At 42.1% G+C, this 19,670-nt stretch overlaps 1 protein-coding gene across 1 annotated transcript; it reads right to left on the bottom strand.

The window, feature by feature from the left end:
- Positions 1–11,214: 11,214 nt before the first annotated feature.
- On the bottom strand, positions 11,215–19,104 carry LHFPL5 (LHFPL tetraspan subfamily member 5). Its single transcript, XM_075334367.1, has 3 exons — positions 18,693–19,104; positions 14,174–14,410; positions 11,215–11,294 (listed from the first exon to the last, which is right to left on the bottom strand). The coding sequence occupies exons 1-3, from the start codon at positions 19,102–19,104 to the stop codon at positions 11,278–11,280; spliced, it is 666 nt and encodes a 221-aa protein (XP_075190482.1). The 3' UTR covers positions 11,215–11,277.
- Between the last annotated feature and the right edge of the window lie 566 nt (positions 19,105–19,670).

The following is a 19,670-nucleotide window of genomic DNA, read 5'->3' as shown; positions in this document are numbered from 1 at the left end:
TTGGATTTGAAAAAAGTTTCATAAACCCAAATTTTTCATATCTGTCTCTTTTTAATCTCTTCACGACACATGACGTACTGGGTACATCATGGATCGTGTGAGGTTAATCCCCATGGGCTGCCTTGGGCAGTCCACCGCGGACATATCAGCTGATTTCCACAGCTGACGTGTGCCTGCCAGGCACAAGTGGAATTGTGTTCCACCCACACTTATTAACCCCTTACATCTCGCTGTCAAATTCTGACCGCGAGATGCATCAGTACACCGCCATAAGGATAACTTACTTACCCCCATCGGAAGTCACGTGACGTTATCATGTGACTTCCGGTGGTTGCCATGGTAGCACGGGGTCATGTGATGACTCCTGTAGCTATCATAACACACTTTATCTCACTACCAGCAGAAGGCAGTGTTGTGAGTAAAGCAGCTTTTCTCCAGATCTCAGCTGTGTAGCTGTGATCTGGAGAAATGGTAGAGCGATCAGACTGCTGATCGTTATATTCCCCTAGGGGACCTAATAAAAAAAAAAAAAAAGTTTAAAAAAATTAAAAATAAAAAAACCTAAAAGTTCATATCACCCCCCATTCACCCTACTGAAAATTAAAGGGTTAAAAAAATCTACACATATTTGGTATCACCGCTTTCAGAAATGCCCGATCTATCAAAATATAAAATCAATTAATCTGATCGGTAAACTGCGTAGCTGCAAAAAAATTCCAAATGCCAAAATTACATTTTTTGGTCACCGCAAATTTTGCGCACAATGCAATAACAGGCGATCAAAACATAGTATCTGTGCAAAAATAGTACCGTTAAAAACGTCAGCTCGAGACACAAAAAAAAAAGCCATCACTGAGCCATAGGTCCCAAAAAATGGGAATGCTACAAGTTTCGGAAAATGGTGCCACTTTTTTTGGACCAGCTTGTGAATTTTTTTTAACCCCTTAGAAAATAGTATACCTATACATGTTTGCTGTCTACAAACGTGCGTCGACCTGATACATCACACAGACACATCAGTTTTATCATTTAGTGAACATGGTGAATAAAATATCCCAAAAACTATTGTGCAATCACACTTTTTTTGCCCTCTTGGTGCTTTGAACTCAACCTACAGTATAGGGAAATAGCACCCTTTTTGTCACCATCTACTACCACTGTGTCTTAGAGGGGTTTGTGCTTTAGGTGTAGGCCTTGTCCTCTTGCCTTGTGCTTCGCAAGCATGCCTAAGTTGTAAATACTGAAAGAACCTATGATTTGGTATATCAAATTCTTGTCTAAGCTTCTCAAAAGTTTTAAAGCCTTCCTCATCATATAATTGAGATATCTTTAATACATTTTTTTATGCTATAGTTCAAGCCCCAACAGTTTGTTCAATTTGTGAAATGTCGCATTTCCCCAGATCAGACAATATTTAGTAGCTCTTGACACCTTAGCTAGATCCTTAGCCTTTTTCCAAAATTTGTCTATACTCTGTAGATTAACGGGTATTGGTGTCAGGGCCATCGAAAATCTCTGAGTCTAACATAGAAATTAAATCTCTCTCCTTAAAGGGAATCTGACACCATGTTTTTGCCATCTAATCTACAGTGCCCTGCGAAAGTATTCGGCCCCCTTGATTTTTTCAACCTTTTCCCACATTTCAGGCTTCAAATATAAAGATAAAAAATTACATTTTATGGTGAAGAATCAACAACAAGAGGGACACAATTGTGAAGGTGAACGAAATTTATTGCTTATTTTAAACTTTTTTAAAAAATAAAAAACTGAAAATTGGGGTGTGCAATATTATTCGGCCCCTTTATTTTCAGTGCAGCAAACTCACTCCAGAAGTTCATTGAGAATCTCTGAATGATCCAATGTTGTCCTAAATGACTGATGATAATAAATATAAGCCACCTGTGTGTAATCAAGTCTCCGTATAAATGCACCAGCTCTGTGATAGTCTCAGTGTTCTCTTTAAAGCACATAGAGCATCATGAAGACCAAGGAACACAACAGGCAGGTCTGTGATACTGTTGTGGAGAAGTTTAAAGCCGGATTTGGTTACAAAAAGATTTCCAAAACTTTAAACATCCCAAGAAGCACTGTGCAAGCGATCATATTGAAAGGGAAGGAGTATTATACCACTGCAAATCTACCAAGACCCGACTGTCCCTCAAAACTTTCATCTCAAACAAGGAGAAAACTGATCAGAGATGCAGCTAAGAGGCCCATGATCACTCTGGATGAACTGCGGAGATCTATAGCTGAGGTGGGAGAGTTTGTCCATAGGACAACAATCAGTCGTACACTACACAAATCTGGCCTTTATGGGAGTGGCAAGAAGAAAGCCATTTCTCAAAGATATCCATAAAAAGTGTAATTTAAAGTTTTCCACAAGCTACCTGGGAGACACACCAAACATGTGGAAGAAGGTGCTTTGGTCAGATGAAACAAAATCAAAATATTTGGGCACAAATACCAAACGATATGTTTGGCGTAAAAGCAACACAGCTCATCACCCTGAGCACACCATCCCCACTGTCAAACATGGTGGTGGCAGCATCATGGTTTGGGCCTGCTTTTCTTCAGCAGGGACAGGGAAGATGGTTAAAATTGATGGGAAGATGGATGGAGCCAAATACAGGACCATTCTTGAAGAAAACCTGTTGGAGTCTGCAAAAGACCTGAGACTGGGACGGAGATTTGTCTTCCAACAAGACAAAAAACATAAAGCAAAATCTACAATGGACTGGTTCACAAATAAACGTATCCAGGTGTTAGAATGGCCAAGTCAAAGTCCAGACCTGAATCCAATTGAGAATCTGTGGAAAGAGCTGAAAACTGCTGTTCACAAACGCTCTCCATCCAACCTCACTCAGCTCCAGCTATTTGTAAAGGAAAAATGGGCAAGGATTTCAGTGTCTCGATGTGCAAAACTGGTAGAGACATACCCCAAGCGACTTGCAGCTGTAATCACAGCAAAAGGTGGCGTTACAAAGTATTAACTTAAAGCGGTCGAATAATATTGCACGCCCCAATTTTCAGTTTTTTATTTTTTAAAAAAGAAGTTTAAAATAAGCAATACATTTCATTCAACTTCACAATTGTGTCCCCCTTGTTGTTGATTCTTCCCCATAGAATTTAAATTTTTATCTTTATGTTTGAAGCCTGGAATGTGGGAAAAGGTTGGAAAAAATCAAGGGGGCCAAATACTTTCACAAGGCACTGTAAGTGCCGCATAATGTAGGGGCAGAGATTCTGATCCCAGATATGTGACTTACTGGGTTGCTTAGTGTAGTTTTGATAAAATCACCGTTTAATCAGCAGTAGATTATCATTAGAGGACTACTTGGCATGCTGCCAGGTAGTCCAGCATATTCATGAGCTCTGTAGAACTGCTAGATCTGCAGCTGAGAAAACATTGACAAGCCACCAGAGCAAATGCTGTAACTGGCAGCTGGGGACTGACTGAAGGAAGTTTAAATAGGGAGAAGTCCTGCCCCAGGCTCCAACAGAAACTAAGTATTATTATCAATTAAGATCCCCGAATAAACACAGGGAAAACTTACTGGAGGGAAATAAGCACCAGCGGTACTAGGACTTCACAGATAAGCACTTGCGTGGCCCAGTGATGATAAAGACGTGCCTCCTACTACCAGGAAGAGTAGCTGGACCAGTCAGTAGTTCTGACACGGGTGTTACAAACTTTTCTGTGATAGCTGCACCAGCCTTTTTGTAAAACGTTTTTTCCAGGGAGGATATCAAATTAAAAAAAATTATATATTTAAATGATAGAAACTTTGAATTCTTTATTGATATACAAAAGAAGAAATCCATCAAAAAAGTATGAAAGGTAAAACAAGGAATCATATTCATGTATTGCCTTGAGCATTATAATATTTATTAATTATCATGATATGGAAATGGCCAATATCTACGCCATGTCTGGCAAACAGATGGCAGTATATATCTGAAAATGGTGAAATAAAATGTACAGGCATATACAGTCTAGTATCAGGCTTTCGTAGGGTAGACAAATGCTTTATAACTTTCTGATTTAGAGCACAAATGTAATGAATCTGGTTTTAAAAAGGTTGGCCATTTCTAAACCCAAGTAAAATGATGAACTAGAAAAAAAAATTAAATCCCACCATTGTTGTTTGGGCTTTGTTTTTTTATAGTGTCCATTGTGTTAAAAAATAACCTGGAAATATGATTTTCCAGCTCAATACAATACTTTTTTTTTTTTTTTTTTTAAAGGTAATCAGTCAGCAGTTTTTGGTATGTAATCTCAGCACCATAATGTAGTATGTTTTCTTTCCACCATCATGTAGTGCAAGAGAGCCTGATTCACATTAAACTAAAGTCATCAGAACCCCTCTCTGATATGTGTGAGGACACAGGCCCTCTGATTGTCTGGAGAGATGTTGATCAGATACGTCCAATTTGGGATTGCTGATAGCATAGTTCTCCCTGAAATAAACTGCCGGCCAACGTGTTAGTTGATGGCTTTCTCATAGTGTATACAGGAGCGATCAGCCAAAGCATGATTCAGCCAACAGCAATCTAATGGGTAAGGCCAGCCTTACTGGGCAGTGTTTTGCCGTTTCAATACAATAAGTGTTTTATCACCATAAGATTACTACTGCAACACAACTAGCCTCTTGCTTGCTAGACCAACCAAGACCCCAGCACTGATTAGCAGTTCTCTCTCACAGTATAATGTACACAGATAGCTGTGGGCTGGATCATACACTGTTTAACCCCTTTGTGACCTAATTTTTTTCATGTTCCTGTCTATATTGAGAGAAAAAAAAATCTACCGGTACCTTTTTTCACACTGGTTACTACTAGATTCCCACTTCCTGTGATCTACGAGGACATTATGAGGCCATATTTGTTTGTATAGAAGCCTTATCTCAGCATGCTCTAATCTGGGCAAATGACATTTTGAATGAAGGGTGAGCTGTGACCATCATCTAATGTTCTGTTCTGTGAAATACATAGAAAAATAAACGGGCTTACTACATCTATAATCTTTTTGGAAATATAACGCTGGCCTAAAGAAATAGGATGCCAATCCCATTATGGACATTCAATTTGTAACATTGAAAATATAAGAGGAGAGAAGGCACATATTCTTTCACATGAATCTTGTTTATTAAATATTCGGCTTAAAATGCATAGTACAAATCATCTACATGATGAACTGATTGACGCATTTCTGCCATTACTGCCGACAGTAATGCCAGAAACATGTCAGTTAGTTCATCAAGTGGAGGATTAATGTGATTCTTTTCATGAATAGTTAATAACGAAGATTAATTTTAAGGAATATGAATGTGCCGTTTCTTCTCTGTTTCTCTGATATTATGTTCTGTGTATAGAGGTGTTACCTTTCACTTAAATACTGTCTGTGATGAATGTGACTGCTGAAAAGTCATCCGTACTGAAAAATCCCATAGCAACTAGCTGGGGGATTAACATGATCATACAGGTCCTGAGGTATTTTCTACCTAGTAACACGGGTGTGTGGTGTGTGGCCTGTAGCCAATCAGAGCACTGCGTGGATGTTTATAATATTTTGTGAGGTTATGAGGTAATTTTCTGCCTAGTAACGCGGGTGTGTGGCTTGGGCCAATTAACACACCGCGCGGGTGTCTGGTGGTCATTTATTGGTGATTTACTTTTTGTGCGGGAAGGTTTTCCCTATAAAAGAGTGGGTTTTTGGTCAGCTGTGCCAGTCACAGCTGAAGTTCAAAGAAGAAGTTGCCATGGAGGTTTTACTTCAGCAGCTGATCCAGAGGGCCGGCGAGGAAGACGGAGTCCAGTGGATGCGTGCCTGTCTGGGCGAAGGCGGAGTTGAAGAATCGGAGCAGTGGGAGAGGGGAGAAGTGTCGGAGTCGGTGGCAGCGGTTCCGGTCGCGGCGATGGAGGAAGGCGTTGGCATGGCTCGGAGGTCGAGGAAAAGGAAGGAGGCATACTCACCACCGGGGTCGGAGAGGAGGTCCAGGAGCGGCAAGGCTGGAGCGGCGCCTGTGGAAGTCCGGAAGAGAGCAGTGGCGGCGGCATCGCGGAGACAAGAGCCTGAGCGGAGATCCGGAAGAAGCGGAGGAAGCGGAAGCAGCGGCAGCGGTCGCGCGAGATCCAATCGAGCAGTGCCATCGGTCTCGCGGGACTTCGCGGCAGCAGCACGTGATGTCCGGAGGTCGCGTCATCCAGAGGCGACGGCGGTGACGGAGGTCGTGGGTAGGGCTGCCGCTGTCCATGGTCCCGGAGAGGAGGCTGTCGCGGGCCGTAGCATGCCGTCGCTGCTGCAAAAGAGCTCCATTGCAGCGGCGGCGCTACAGGCCTGGACCTCCGAGGATTCCGCGAGCGACAGCGGTGAGGCCTGCGGGGTTCCTGGGCCTGCCGCCCCGGTATCATCGGTCGCTGCCTCCCAGCCATCGGATGCCAGCAGCAGGAGAGGGATTCGGGACTACAGGAATGGTGAGACCTCATTTTCACATTCCCCTTTTTCGCACACAGCTAGTGTAGATAGTGTTAGGGATTTCATTTACAGTATTTGTTCAGAATTTATGCAGACTGGTGCTAGGTTAGCTACCCCCCACCAGTGCTGCATTCAGATTCACAGGAGCTTGTGCAAGGTATTCCACAAACCTGTTACAAAGAAGCACTAACATGTCAATCTTCTCCTTTGGGGTTCCATTTGACTGGAGCTGTAAAGGAGAAGATTTGGAATAAAGAATACGTAGATGTATTTTCACTGTTGCCTGCACGGATTGCGGGGTCTGAGGTCAGGAGTGAGTTGGACAATGATAAGAAAAAGACGTACAAGTCCTTTCACAACTGGCTGCAGGCGTTCGCAATTTATGCTTCTGTTTTGGGTGAGCGGTTCCCTGGAGATTGCAGTGGGCTGTTCCAGCATATTGATGCGATGTTGGAAGCCTACCGGAATTTCGGGGGAATTGCATGGCTCGTCTATGACGAGTCATTTAGGCAAAAAATGTCAGTACATGCTAATATGAAGTGGGGGGAAAAGGATGTAGGATTATGGTTAAATTTGATGTTACCACAGAGGAACACAGTGGCAAAGCAGGCTCCTAATCTGCAGTTGAAGAAAGGAGTCTGCTTTGCTTTTAATGAATCAGCTTGTAAGTGGCTGAACAACTGCAGGTTTAAGCACGAATGCTCTAATTGTGGAGGTTCACATCCCATGGTGAGGTGTTTTAAGCGTAGTGTTACAGCAGGTCAGCAGTCAAATAATCCACGGGAGCTTTTTCTCCAAAGCACAGACTCCTGTGAGGTTGGAAAAAATGCTCCCGTGGCTAAAACGGTTCCCAGACAAGCTGAAAACCAGCATAATAACTAAGGGCTTTGAGCATGGGTTTTTTGTACCGCCTTTTTTGGGTCAGGGTTGTGTAGTGGTTAGGAATTTACCTTCTGTTAGGCCGCATATTCAAGCTGTCTCTGAGCACATTTCAAAGGAATTGCTTATGGACAGATTAGCGGGCCCATTTTCTTCTCCGTTTTTTAATTTCCGAATCTCACCCTTGGGAATAGTGCCGAAGAAGGAGGCTGGCAGTTTTAGGGTTATACACCATTTGTCTTTTCCACAGGGAGGGTCTCTGAACGACGAAGTTGATGCCAGGGATGCATCTGTACGGTATGCATCGTTTGATATGGCAGTGGAGCTCCTTCGACGGTTTGGTCGCGGAGCTCTCCTGGCAAAGTCTGACATAAAATCGGCGTTCCGATTATTGCCGGTTCATACATCTGGTTTCAACTCGTTGGGGTTTTACTTTAATGGGGAATTTTTCTTTGACAAGTGTCTTCCAATGGGGTTTGCATTATCCTGTTTTTATTTTGAAAGCTTTTCATCATTTTTACATTGGGTAGTGCAGGATTCTGTGCCGGCTGGCGGGATCCTGCACTACTTGGATGATTTTTTGTTCATGGGCCACAGGGATTCTGATTTGTGTTTGGAGTTATTGCAGAAGTTTTTAATGTTTATGAACCGTTTTGGGGTTCCTGTGGCTGGCGAAAAAACAGTATCCCCCTGGATTTTTTGGGTATTACAATTGATTCAGCGTTGCTTGAGTGCAGCCTGCCAGATGATAAGTTGAGGCAGCTGCGAGATTTAATTGATAATATTGGGTCAAAGAAAAAGGTCACCCTTAAAGAATTGCAGTCACTATTAGGATCACTTAATTTTGCTCTTCGTATCATTCCCATGGGAAGGGTGTTTTGCCGCAGGCTATATGACAGTATTAAGGGGTTTAGCTCTCCTATGGCACATATTCGAGTATCTGCGGAAATGAGGGAGGACTTCTTAGTTTGGAGGAGATTTTAAGGCGAGTTCAATGGGATTAGCTGCCTGCAGGAGCAGTTTTGTTCGTCTGAGGAGTTGGGTCTTCGAATTTTTGCAGATGCTTCTCATGGGTTTTTAGTTTCTTTAGGCAATACTTGGTCTGCTGATGCCTGGCTGAAAGAATGGCTAGCTGTTGGTGTGACAAAGAGAAAACTAGCGTTAGAGTTATTTGCGGTTTTTGTAGTCGTATCTCTTTGGGGTGAGGTTCTTGCTAACAAGAGGATAGGTCTTTGTTCTAGCAGTAAAGGTCTTGTTTTTGCGGTTAATACGCTGTCATCCAAATGTCTTTGGTCAGCCAGGGTGCTGAGGCAAATTGTTTTGCAATGCTTAAGAACTAACATTTGGTTGAAAGCAGTATTGACTCAAGAGCGGACCGGGTTTTCTTCTCTATCTTTTTTACAGCGGTTGTCCGGGCTGAGAAAAGGAGAAAACAAGGGACAGGTAGAAGTGGCTTGTCCAGAGCACTATTTTCAGATTCCAGGGATTTAATCTCAGGTTGTATAAAGAATTCCCTGGCTCCAAATACATGGGCAGCTTATGCTGCGGCATGGAATAAATGGAAGCAGTTTTGCGATGCTAGAGGTTGGGATAGTTACAGGGGTGAGTTGTCTTCCGTTTGGACTTATATACACTCTGAGCTGATGGGAGGGAGTAGCCATTCGGCTTTGCATAAAGCGGTGTCAGGTATTTCATTTTTTCTAAAAATCTGGGGTTTTCAGTCGCTGTTTTCGTTTTTTTCTGTTAGGCAGTTTTTTAAAGGGCTCAAGAAGGGATCGGTTCAGGGTGATAATAGACGGCCTATCTCGATGGAATTGTTGGAAGAGCTGTGGGTTGCATTGGAGTCGGTTTGTAGGGATGCTTTTGAGACTTTGTTGTTTCGAGCCGCTTTTGTTATTGCATTTTTCGCTGCAATGCGGATCTCGGAATTAGTGGCTCATAGTAACAAAGCGGTTAGTGGGTTATTAGTTGAGGACGTGAAGGTTTTTAGATCTCATTGTTTTATTTCTGTTAGTAGCTCTAAAACTGATCAATTTAAGAAGGGTCATTTAATTAAGCTTTCATGCATTCCCGATTCACTCGTATGCCCAATTGCTAACCTTTGACATTGGCTGAGTGTTCGTCCTCCGGTGTCGGGAGCATTATTTATTCATAGCTCTGGCGACCCAGCGACGAAATTTCAGTTTAACTCTATTTTAAAAAGTTGCTTGTCATTCCTGGGAAAGAATGATTGAAAATATCATCGCATTCCTTTAGAATTGGGGCTGCCACGGTGGCAGCCAGTTTAGGATTACCTAAGGGGAAAATTATGAAGTTGGGGAGATGGACATCTGGACGGTACAAACTGTATGTAAGGCCTCAGCTATTGCCTTAGTTAATTATCTTTATTTACAGAGCCACTGACTGTATGGATCATTGGCCACTCGTTTATTTACTGGGCCCAGAGACGCGCTGCTGCTCGGACTTACACTGAGAATCTTACTTTTGGACTTGAACAGGTTAATGTTTTTTGGCTTAGCAGCCAGGGCATGAAATGGGAGCATCTTTTAGTTATGCTGAGAAGGAATATTGCGTATTACCCAACTCCTGATTTATTAATCATTCATGTAGGAGGTAATGATGTTGGAAGAATTAGAACTCTTGATTTTCTGGCTCGAGTGAAAAGAGACATTATTTTGGTTAAAAATATTTTTCCTACAGCAGCGTTGGTGTTTTCTGAGATTATCCCCAGATTGGTTTGGTGGGGATCTCCGTTTTCGTTTATGGAGAAGATTAGAAAGCGAATTAATAGGGTCTTAGCAAAATTTTTAATTTCTATTGGGGAGTCGTCTTTTAGGCATATTGATTTGGAAGGTTTTGAGCAAGGCATATATAGGGCAGATGGGGTGCATCTATCTGATATTGGGATCGATATTGTCAACCTGGGCCTACAGAGTATGGTGGAGAATTGGCTTGATACCCGGGTGGGGGGACACTAATGAGGCATTAGTGTTCGTGTGGAAAAAATCGCCCAGAGGCTCTGGGTGGATTATGGTAATTAGCTCCTTGAATTTTGGTTTTTGGTTTATTATAATAATGTTTGGTTATGGTTTATATACTTATTATTTGATAACCCTTAATAATAAACAAATGGCCAATTCTTTCCAACTATACTCTGTAGTCTGTCTCAGTGTTATTTGGATGGGTATGTATGGATCTTGTATGATCATGAACAGTGTTGATTTATGGGGTAGTGAAAAAAAAATACCATAAACATAAAACATTTCAAATAAAAACCTGATTTAAAGAAGACCTGTCACCAGGCCAAGAGTATCTATTTTTTGTTATCTCATGTGATTCCTACTGCTCCCCTCAGTATTCTGATTTTTGGGCGGTTTTTTATGATCTTTATTTTTACAAGAGGACATGACTGTGTAGAGCAGGCTAAAGATTCGCCCCAGAAAGTGCTATAAGCAACACCTGGTTGGTAAAGACTATCAAAGTTAGCGCTAAACAAAAAGGCCAAAATCTCTGGAACCATACGGTGGATTTAAAGAAATGAACATCAGAATACTCAGGGAAGCAGCAGGAATAAAATAAGAGCCATTTTTCACCTGGTGACAAGTCATTTTTAAACAGTAGGTAATTTTCTGAAGACACATCCCCTTTAGGCCAATGAACTGCAAGACTAGAAAGCTATATGGGTCACACAGAAGAATTAACGTTCCCAACATCAGGATACAAACAGGACAACTTGTAAACATCCTTACATCAATCCTTAAAAAGTACTGTACATTATTATATAACCAGATGTACAATAATATACAATTTCAGGAATCATTTCTGTACTCCTCGCATTACTTCTTTGGGGATTATATTTGACTCTATACGGATGGCCAATGAAGAATCAGATTTCATATTCTTGCAAGTGAAAGAAGATCCCTTTACCCACTCTCATCCTCTGCAAAAGAAAAAGCAGGAATATATATTTTTAATTTAGTCTTCCGTACAGGGACCATCTGGGTATACAATTGTTCTAACAGATAGAAAGATTGATTGTGAATCTCAGTATTTTAATAAAAATCATTTATGCACCATAGACATTGCCACAAGTTCAGTCTCATGGGCACAATCTGATATCATGAGTAATATCAGTCATCTTATTAGCATGATTTACCCAACACTAGCCATTGCAAAGCTATATGACTGACGTCAGGCATATTTGTGAATAGAACCAAAAAGATGTTACATAAGACCAATACAAAAGCAAAGCTAAATATTCTGTTAAAAAAAATCATCTTTATTGATAACAATTGATTACATATATTAAAAAAAACATATAAAAAACATACAGCAGAAAGGACATAAATAAAAAACCAAAGTGGAAATCAGGCACTATGTAGTATAGAATGGTGTGGTAAGAAGCAGATAATTAATATCCATAATCATGAAATTAAACAAATACTCACTTAGTAGTGTAGATGCAGGAAAGCCTGTTCAATCTCATAGTTAAGAATTTATATTTAATTATTTATTATTTTCTACATATTTATTAACTAATTATCAATTAATTTTTAAACCAGATTTTTGCATTTCATCGAGCCCTTATAGCTTACATTTGGGCATGTTATGTAATTTCCCCATTTTAGTTTTAATAATACTAATAATGCGCTTGAAGGAATCGGTCCCAGGATGGACGGGCACTGCTCTCCGTGTGCGCACGTGTCTTCAGCCAGCATGCATGACACTTAATTGCTGCTTCAGACCAGTGCTCATCATCTCTGCTGCCAATCGTTGATGCCGTTGGCTATTAAGACACCCAACACTAGAATTCACTTGGCGAACTTCTTCACACCGTTATGACAGACATGGCCTTCTTTTCTCTCTCTGTGGGGTACTTCATTCTGTTCCCCACTATCACAGACCCTCGATAATTCGGTGTCTTTTCTTCCGTATCCCTAATACCGCACATCTTTGTCCACTTCTGTGTCCCGACAGTTTCTTTAGCCAGACAACTCTCTAAGCCTGCTGGGGTGAGCTGTAGGCTCCGGACCTCCAGAGGTAACCTCGGGGTTCCCTGACTGGCCCTAGCACCAAGGCCAGATCTTCTCACTTTGAATTTGCTTCTCAACTGCCTTCCTCTGGAGCTCCCTGTCCTAACCATACGCACTGTCATCCATCACTCCCCTGTATTACTACTGTAACCTTATCTTATCTAACATCTCTTTAAAACGAGCTCTACTGCAGGCTAACCTGACCAGTAGATGTCAGCAGTTGGTAACCTGATAAATAGTCCTAACTGCTACATTCAGAATCTATTCTTCCCTAAAACACTTAAACGTCAACACATACATTTATAATATTCAATGGTAATTGGTAAATACATAAGACGTAGTTACATCACGGAGCACTGTCCACTTATTAGACTCTCATATATTATACTTTTTGCATTATGACCTTGATCTTCATAGCAGGATATACCTGGTGTCTGTTTCCCCCTACTTGGAATTTTTAATGATCTGCATTGTGCTGTGGGTTTTTTTTTTTGCAATATGTGTAGACAATTATTATTAATATAGATTTTTTTTTAATATAATCTTTTGCATTTTAGTATTCCCATTATGTAACATCTTTTTGGTTTTGTTACATATATTTTAGACCCGTTACCAATCAATATTTGAGGTATTTTCTTCTAATATAGGATTTGCTTATTTTTATGAATAGACCTTTTTAAAGCATGACCACCATTACCATTGTAGCCTAAAATAAGATCATATACAAACAATCCAGAAAACGTCCTCAGGTGAATACAATATAGAGGTGAATAAGGCCAGTTCACCCTGAGAGTAAAATCTAACATTGGGACACATTCACAGTGGTGAACTATGGATTCATGTGGTCTACAGCACCCATTGACCGCTGTCCAACCCCTGTTAAAATGCTGGATTTTTGTCAGGTAAATAAAATCATACCAAGAGGAATCATTTCTGAACTTTTCCCATCTTTAATGTTATAAATAATCTGTACAAGTAAATTGAAAAATAAACTGTAATCTTTTCAGATGGAAAAATAAAAATACATGATAAAAATCTGTCAGTTTAACATGGGTGTATAGACTTTTTATATCCACTGTATGTCTTTTTATTTTGAGACGAAAGAGGAGTAGGTGAAAGCAAACCCACACAAACAAAGAAAGCATACAAACTCCTTGTATATGTAGTCTTTGGTGGGATTTGAACCCAGGACCCCCAGAGCTGCAAAGGAACAGTGCTAACCATTGAGCCACTCCACTTTACATTCCAAACATATCTTTTGAAATACTGTGGGAATAAATTATGAACACCGACTTCTACATATTTAATAATTTTCATTTATATTTAAAGCTGACTTTTCACCAGATTTTAAAATATGCATAAATTAATAAATATGTCTCTTAGTCCTGATGAGGCTGGTGTACTAACTCCAAGAGAGGCCAGGTTCATAAAATACTCATGTTAATGCCGGGTATGAGAACTTTCAGAAATGTTTATACAGCCATTTTGACAGGCTATCAAAATACGTACATCTTCCTTATTTTCACTGGCAAGCATTGCCCATATAATACTACATGTATAACCGACAGAATGCTGCCTCACACAACAGAATGTTTTTTTCTAATCTTCTTTCAGGTTGCTCTGGGTGACCCAATTTTTTGGGACCCCGGAAAAATTGTGGCTCTGGACAACTGCCTATATTGTCATCTCATAAAAATGGCCCTGATAATTTCATCTAGAATTGTACATCATTATTCTTTTTAAAGTTAAGAACATTTTAATATTTGTAAATAATGAAAGACCAAACCTTTGTTCTGGATCTTGAAATCCTCAGGCAGTAAACTGTCCTGCCTATTTCCAAGTGTAAAGGCAAGGAAGGAAAGGATAAGGGCATCCATTACGGCTATGATCGCGAGAATGTAGGCCCAGCGCACAGTACAGGCCCCTAGCGAATATTTATCTGTCTTATCGCCGCACATGCGCTTCACTTCTGAAGAGTCCCACCCATCTGGGTAAATTAGACATCCGATCATCAAGCCAGCTGCTGCAAGGTAAGGAGAAAAAAAAAAAAAGTTTTCATATGCCAAATTAGGTGATGAAAATAAAAAGTAATAATTTACACATAAGTATAATGGAGACTAAGCAATATAAAGTACTGCAATTATATTACAATATGGCACTTTTATTATGCACTGTCCTGTAAGAGTGGTGGACAATGGTGGTCACGTTTCTTCCCCTGAAGACATCAATAGCGTTAATGCTGTGTAATTGAATAATGTCTGGTGTCTTTTGTAAATATTGTGTCCTGTGAAGTGTAATGCATTGTATTGTAATGTGATCTGTTCCTTTTGTAATGTAGGGTATAATGAGCAGTGTTTGATGTAATGAATGTGAAATGTGCAGTATTTATCTTAGAATATTTAGGTGAAAAATTAAGTCTGTACTGCAACAGACAGCAGGGACAGAAACAGTTAAGTGTTGGGACTAGCCCACCCTGAGAGGGGTCAGCTGGCAGGGAAAAGATGATTAATTGTAGAAAAAAACAGTGAAGGCCTAGTGAGGAAATATGACAGATGTGTTGTTGGTCGGTCATTAACGTCCTATACAGTTGGTGTTTTGTGGCAATTGAACAAAGGAAGCAGAAGTCAAGGTAGCATGAATCTCAAGAGTGGCCGTAGACAGTGTTCGAACATCATTTTATCCAAAGACCGATCCTCGAACGGAGTGACTACAGATAATAGGAGCCAAAAAATAGAACCCTAACATCCAGGCCCCTTCTTGTCAAGGAACCGGGTATTTCTACTGGTGAAGAACTCCAGTGGCCCTTAACCATCAAGGTACTGGGTTAACCTCTGCTGGTGTGTGTAGTAGTTAACCAAATTATCGGTGCCCGGCAAGATGTACAGATGTGCAAAGCTTTAAATCTGTCGTTAATGGACACTGTAACACTGGACTGGGCTGGGTTCCACTGGGAATCACTGGCCCAGTTAGATCTGACACAACCCAGAGAGACGTTGAGTTCTGTTTGTTAATGCAAAGTGAAAATGTAACATACTGAAAGATATATGCTCACTATCTGGAGTGTAAAGTTGTGAATGACAATGAACCATCTAGTAAAGAGTTGTTTAAAGTGAACAATTAGCCCCTATTTTTGCATGAGTTGTCATCCGGTCCTGGCCAGCAGACACCAGCTGTAGTATGTGGCCTACATGGGCTCCCAACATGCACGGCCAAGGTCCACACACCCAGCCAAGACCACATCTTTTATGTAATGTGTCGGAGCATCCGGAGTCAATCCCTTGCGCTCGACTACCACCCTGCACCACTCTACAATTGGTGTAGTCGGCAGGATCAAGCTATACCGACGGAAGATTCGAGTGTTACGGGGAGAGCACAGGCTACTTTGAAGATGGCGACCGTGGTGAGGTCAAGGATGTTGCTGAGCATAGGCCCTCAGATGGACGGTGACACAGCTCTAAAAAAAAGACCCTGCTTGTCGTGTCCATAATCGGAGGGGAAGGTGGTGAAAATCTGATCAGCTATTGAGAAGTTACAGCCATCGACAGGAATGCCAGCTCAAGAATACCTGTGTCACCCCGTCAGACAAAGTGGAAGGTGACAGTCCACCCACCGCAACATCACAGCACAAAATGGACAGAAACCTGGAGAAAACGGGGAAGGTCAGCCAGAAGAAACCTCACCCTACCTGAGGCAGAGCCATGCAGCTGGCCACGAAGGGGTGAGTAGGATGGCGCCATTTTGCCAAAAGAGGGAGTTGGAGAAGGAAGAAAAGATGATGAACTCTGGTTAGAGTATACCAGACTATGGTTCGACATACTCAATTTGAGGAGGACCAGGGTGTAGCAAGTTGTGGGGGTTCAAGGCCTTGGTGGAGGAAGGGATGAGGCCAGGTAACTTGGCAATAAAGGTTTTCCTGTCCCCTGAGACCAAGACCAAAGCAAAGGCCTACATCTTAGCCCAACTTGTGAGCAGGCTGAACTACTCCATTGGAGCCCTCTATCCTGAAGAACACCCCTATTTAAAGAGAAAAACCTCTGGCAATGGAAGCTGAATGGAGGACAGGTATCATTAGGGACAAAAAGAAAAGGGAAGCATGGGTTGTGTCCCAACTAATCAACCAGAAGGAAGAGAAATTGAACTCGCAGATTACCTGTGTGACTGTCATATATTATTACCTTGGGTGGGGCTTTGGCTTCATGATGGAGGAGAGGACCGTCCACAAGGTGTATGTAAATTCTGGCTCTCTTCATCATAGACATAGTCTACAGGAGGGAGAAAAGGTGCTGTTCATGTGATGGCCGTGACCCAAATAGAGAATGCCATTGCAGATCTGCCCATGCCACCTCTACCCCAGTGAAAGGTGACCCCGCTGGAGACCTCCCTTCCATAAGCCCCAGTGAATGCAGAATGAAGAGCAATGCGGACACTGTTCTGACCCTCCAAGGAACTTCGGAGGAGGATGAGAGCCCAGGGCTGTCTGGACTGGCAGCACATCCGGCCATCATCTACATGGCCTAGGGTGCCCATTTGGTGGTCTATGTAAGAAGGGAAGAGGCTAAGGAGACCTGGGTGTGAGCACAGATGGGCACTCAAAGAGAAAGAGGACATGGTGACTAAAGACACTTTTTGTGCCAGTTGCAACCTCGACGGGGATAGTTGCTGAAGTTCCTGAGACATATCAAATCCGAGACTCTGTGCTGTTGTTGACCGTATACATGGCCGAAGTTTGTGTGACTCTTCTCTTTGTTTTTGTTATGCACCTTGCACCTTCCCCCTGAAGTTATGAACTGGGAGAGGGTCCTACTTCCTTTGCCTTGGACTTTGCTCAGCAAGCCAAAGACTGTGCCCAATTCCCCCGTGAACTGACTTTGTCTCAAGCCCCTCCCGATGGACTCTGTCCTGCCCCATCTTTCACTTGTTGCCTTTTGGACTTTGCCCTCAGACCATGAGGGCTGTGTGTTGCATTGGCATAAGGGCCCCCCAGTTAAAGGACTTGGACTTTTTTTTCCAGGTTCCCAACCCAGTGAGACCATGGTCATGCAACCAGAAGAGAGGAGGACATCATCCCGCTCCTATAGCAACGACTGATGTTATTTATGTTTTGTATGATGTGGTTTGTGTCTTTCAGGTTGTCACATGGTCGAGGATGATCATAGTTAAAGAAGGGAGGAATGTAAAAGTCATGGACAATGGTACTCGTGTTACTGCCCATGCAGACACCAATCATGTCAATGTGGGATAATGTGAATAGTGTCTGGATAGTGTCTGGCGTGTTTTGTAAATAGTGAGTCCTCTGAGGTGTAATGTTTTTTTTTGTAATATGATATGTTCCTGTGTAATCTAAGATATATTGCATACTGTTAAATATAATGAATGTGAAATTTGCAGTATTTGTGTTAAAATGTTTATATAGGTAAAAGGTTAAGTCTGCCCAGCAACAGCCAGCTTGGACAGGACAGTTAAGTGTTGGGACTAGCCCACCCTGGAAGTCAGTTAAGGCTTAGTGAGTGAACATGACAGTCCTGAAAGTAGCATACAGCGGGTGTTTTGTGGCAATGGAGCAAAGGAGACTGAATTCAAGATAGCATGAATCTTAGGTGTGGCTGGAGACACAGGGTGTGAACAGTGTTGTAAATAGAGACTGTTCCTTGAATGTAGTGGCCCCAAATGATAGGAGCCAGAGGACAAAACTCTATTATCTAGGAACCCTAAACATTAAGGTACTAGGTGACTCCTACTGGTGAAGGACTCTAGTGGCCAGGCTCCTTAACTCAAAAGTACTGGATTAACCTCTTTTGGCATGTGACGTAGTCAACCTTGTGTTCCACTAGATGTCCTAGTGTGCAAAGCTTTCCTCTGCTCATTATTGGACCCCTCAATACACTGGACATGGTACTGTAAGAAGGGAAGGTGACTGTCACAGTGTACACTGTAACACTGGACTGTGTTGCACTGGGACTCAACGGGCCAGAGGGATGTTGAACTGTGTCTGTTGATGCAAAGTCAAAATGTAACATACTACAAGATATGTTGCTCGCTATCTGGTGTGTAAAGATATGACAATGAGTTGTGGTTTAAAGTGAACAGTTGATCTCCTTGTGCGTGTGAGTCATCATCCAGGCCTGGCTAGTTGATTCCAGCGGCAGTATGTGACCTACAAGGATTCCCAGACCGCACGGCCAAAGTCCACACCAGGATCAGTTACTTCAAGTAGCGGGCCAGCGCGTCCGGAGTCAATCCCTTGCACTTGACTACCACCTTGTGCCACTCTAAGATCCTCTAAATAATAAATTAAGAGGCAATACCTGAAGCCAACTGCATCCATGCACAGACCTTGTACACTGTGGCCGAATTGCAGAAAAAGAAAAGACTGAAGCTCAGCATGGAACCCACCACCAGAAACATGGACACTCCAATAAAAAACATGGCAGTCTTGAAGGCTCCTGATGGTATGCTCTCAAAGTCCAAGGCACTTCCTTTGCAGATTAGTTCTGATGTCAGTGCATTTCCTATGCAGTAGCTGAACAGACCAAAATAACCAGCCTGTGGGGTATTTAAACTATCCCCAATCCAGTAAGGTTGGATGAAGACTTCTACCATGATGATAGAGAAGCATATGGTAAACACTGCCCACAAGACACCGATGGCACGTGCATTTCGTACATAGTTAGTGTGGTATATTTTAGCTGCTTCTTGTGCTGGCAGCAACTGAACCATTTTGATCCGATTTGGGTATAACTCTTCTCAAAAGAAAAACCTTGAAACAACAAGAATAACCCAGATTAATGAAATGTACAGTTAAGACACTTAAAGTTTAATGCTACTCATTAATTATTTTCATATCACTAAAATCCAACGCTTCACTCAACCCTTTTTCTGGTCTATTAATTTTTTTGTCTTTTTACCCTGTTGTAGCTCATGTATGTTAGTGACACGCCTGCCCCAGGGCCGGGGGCACTCGGAATCAGGCCGGACTAGTCCGGGGATGTCAGCGGTGGCGGGGGTCCAGCTCCGTAACCCTGGCGGTGTCTTTTAATAATAAAGGGGAGATGATGATGGGAGTTTGTATAATATTCGTGATGCCACCTGTGGTTTTTGCAGCTTTGTAGCCACCGCTGCTGGATGGGACCTTTGGGGCTGGTGTTATGGCAGCTGAGGTGTTTCTGCTCCCCACAGATAGAGCGGGACCCCGGGGCAACTGTTTGTAAAGTCTATGGTGGATGTTGATGAGGTGCAGGGCTGACAGGCCAGTGGAAAGGAACGGACACAGACAATGATTTCTT

The sequence above is a fragment of the Anomaloglossus baeobatrachus genome, chromosome 2 (genome assembly GCF_048569485.1).
Source record: "Anomaloglossus baeobatrachus isolate aAnoBae1 chromosome 2, aAnoBae1.hap1, whole genome shotgun sequence".
NCBI classification, from domain to species: Eukaryota; Metazoa; Chordata; class Amphibia; order Anura; family Aromobatidae; genus Anomaloglossus; species Anomaloglossus baeobatrachus.
Note: the sequence above shows the minus strand (reverse complement) of the source record. Positions and strands in the feature narration are given on the sequence as shown.

Bases quoted from the DNA above. Each gene is read 5' to 3' on its own strand.
- LHFPL5 (XM_075334367.1), bottom strand. From the start codon at position 19,104: ATGGTTCAGTTGCTGCCAGCACAAGAAGCAGCTAAAATATACCACACT. The intron at 14,411-18,692 runs GTATTGCCTCTT...CTTACCTTGCAG, and splicing joins ATGGATGCAGTTGGCTTCAG to CAGCTGGCTTGATGATCGGA.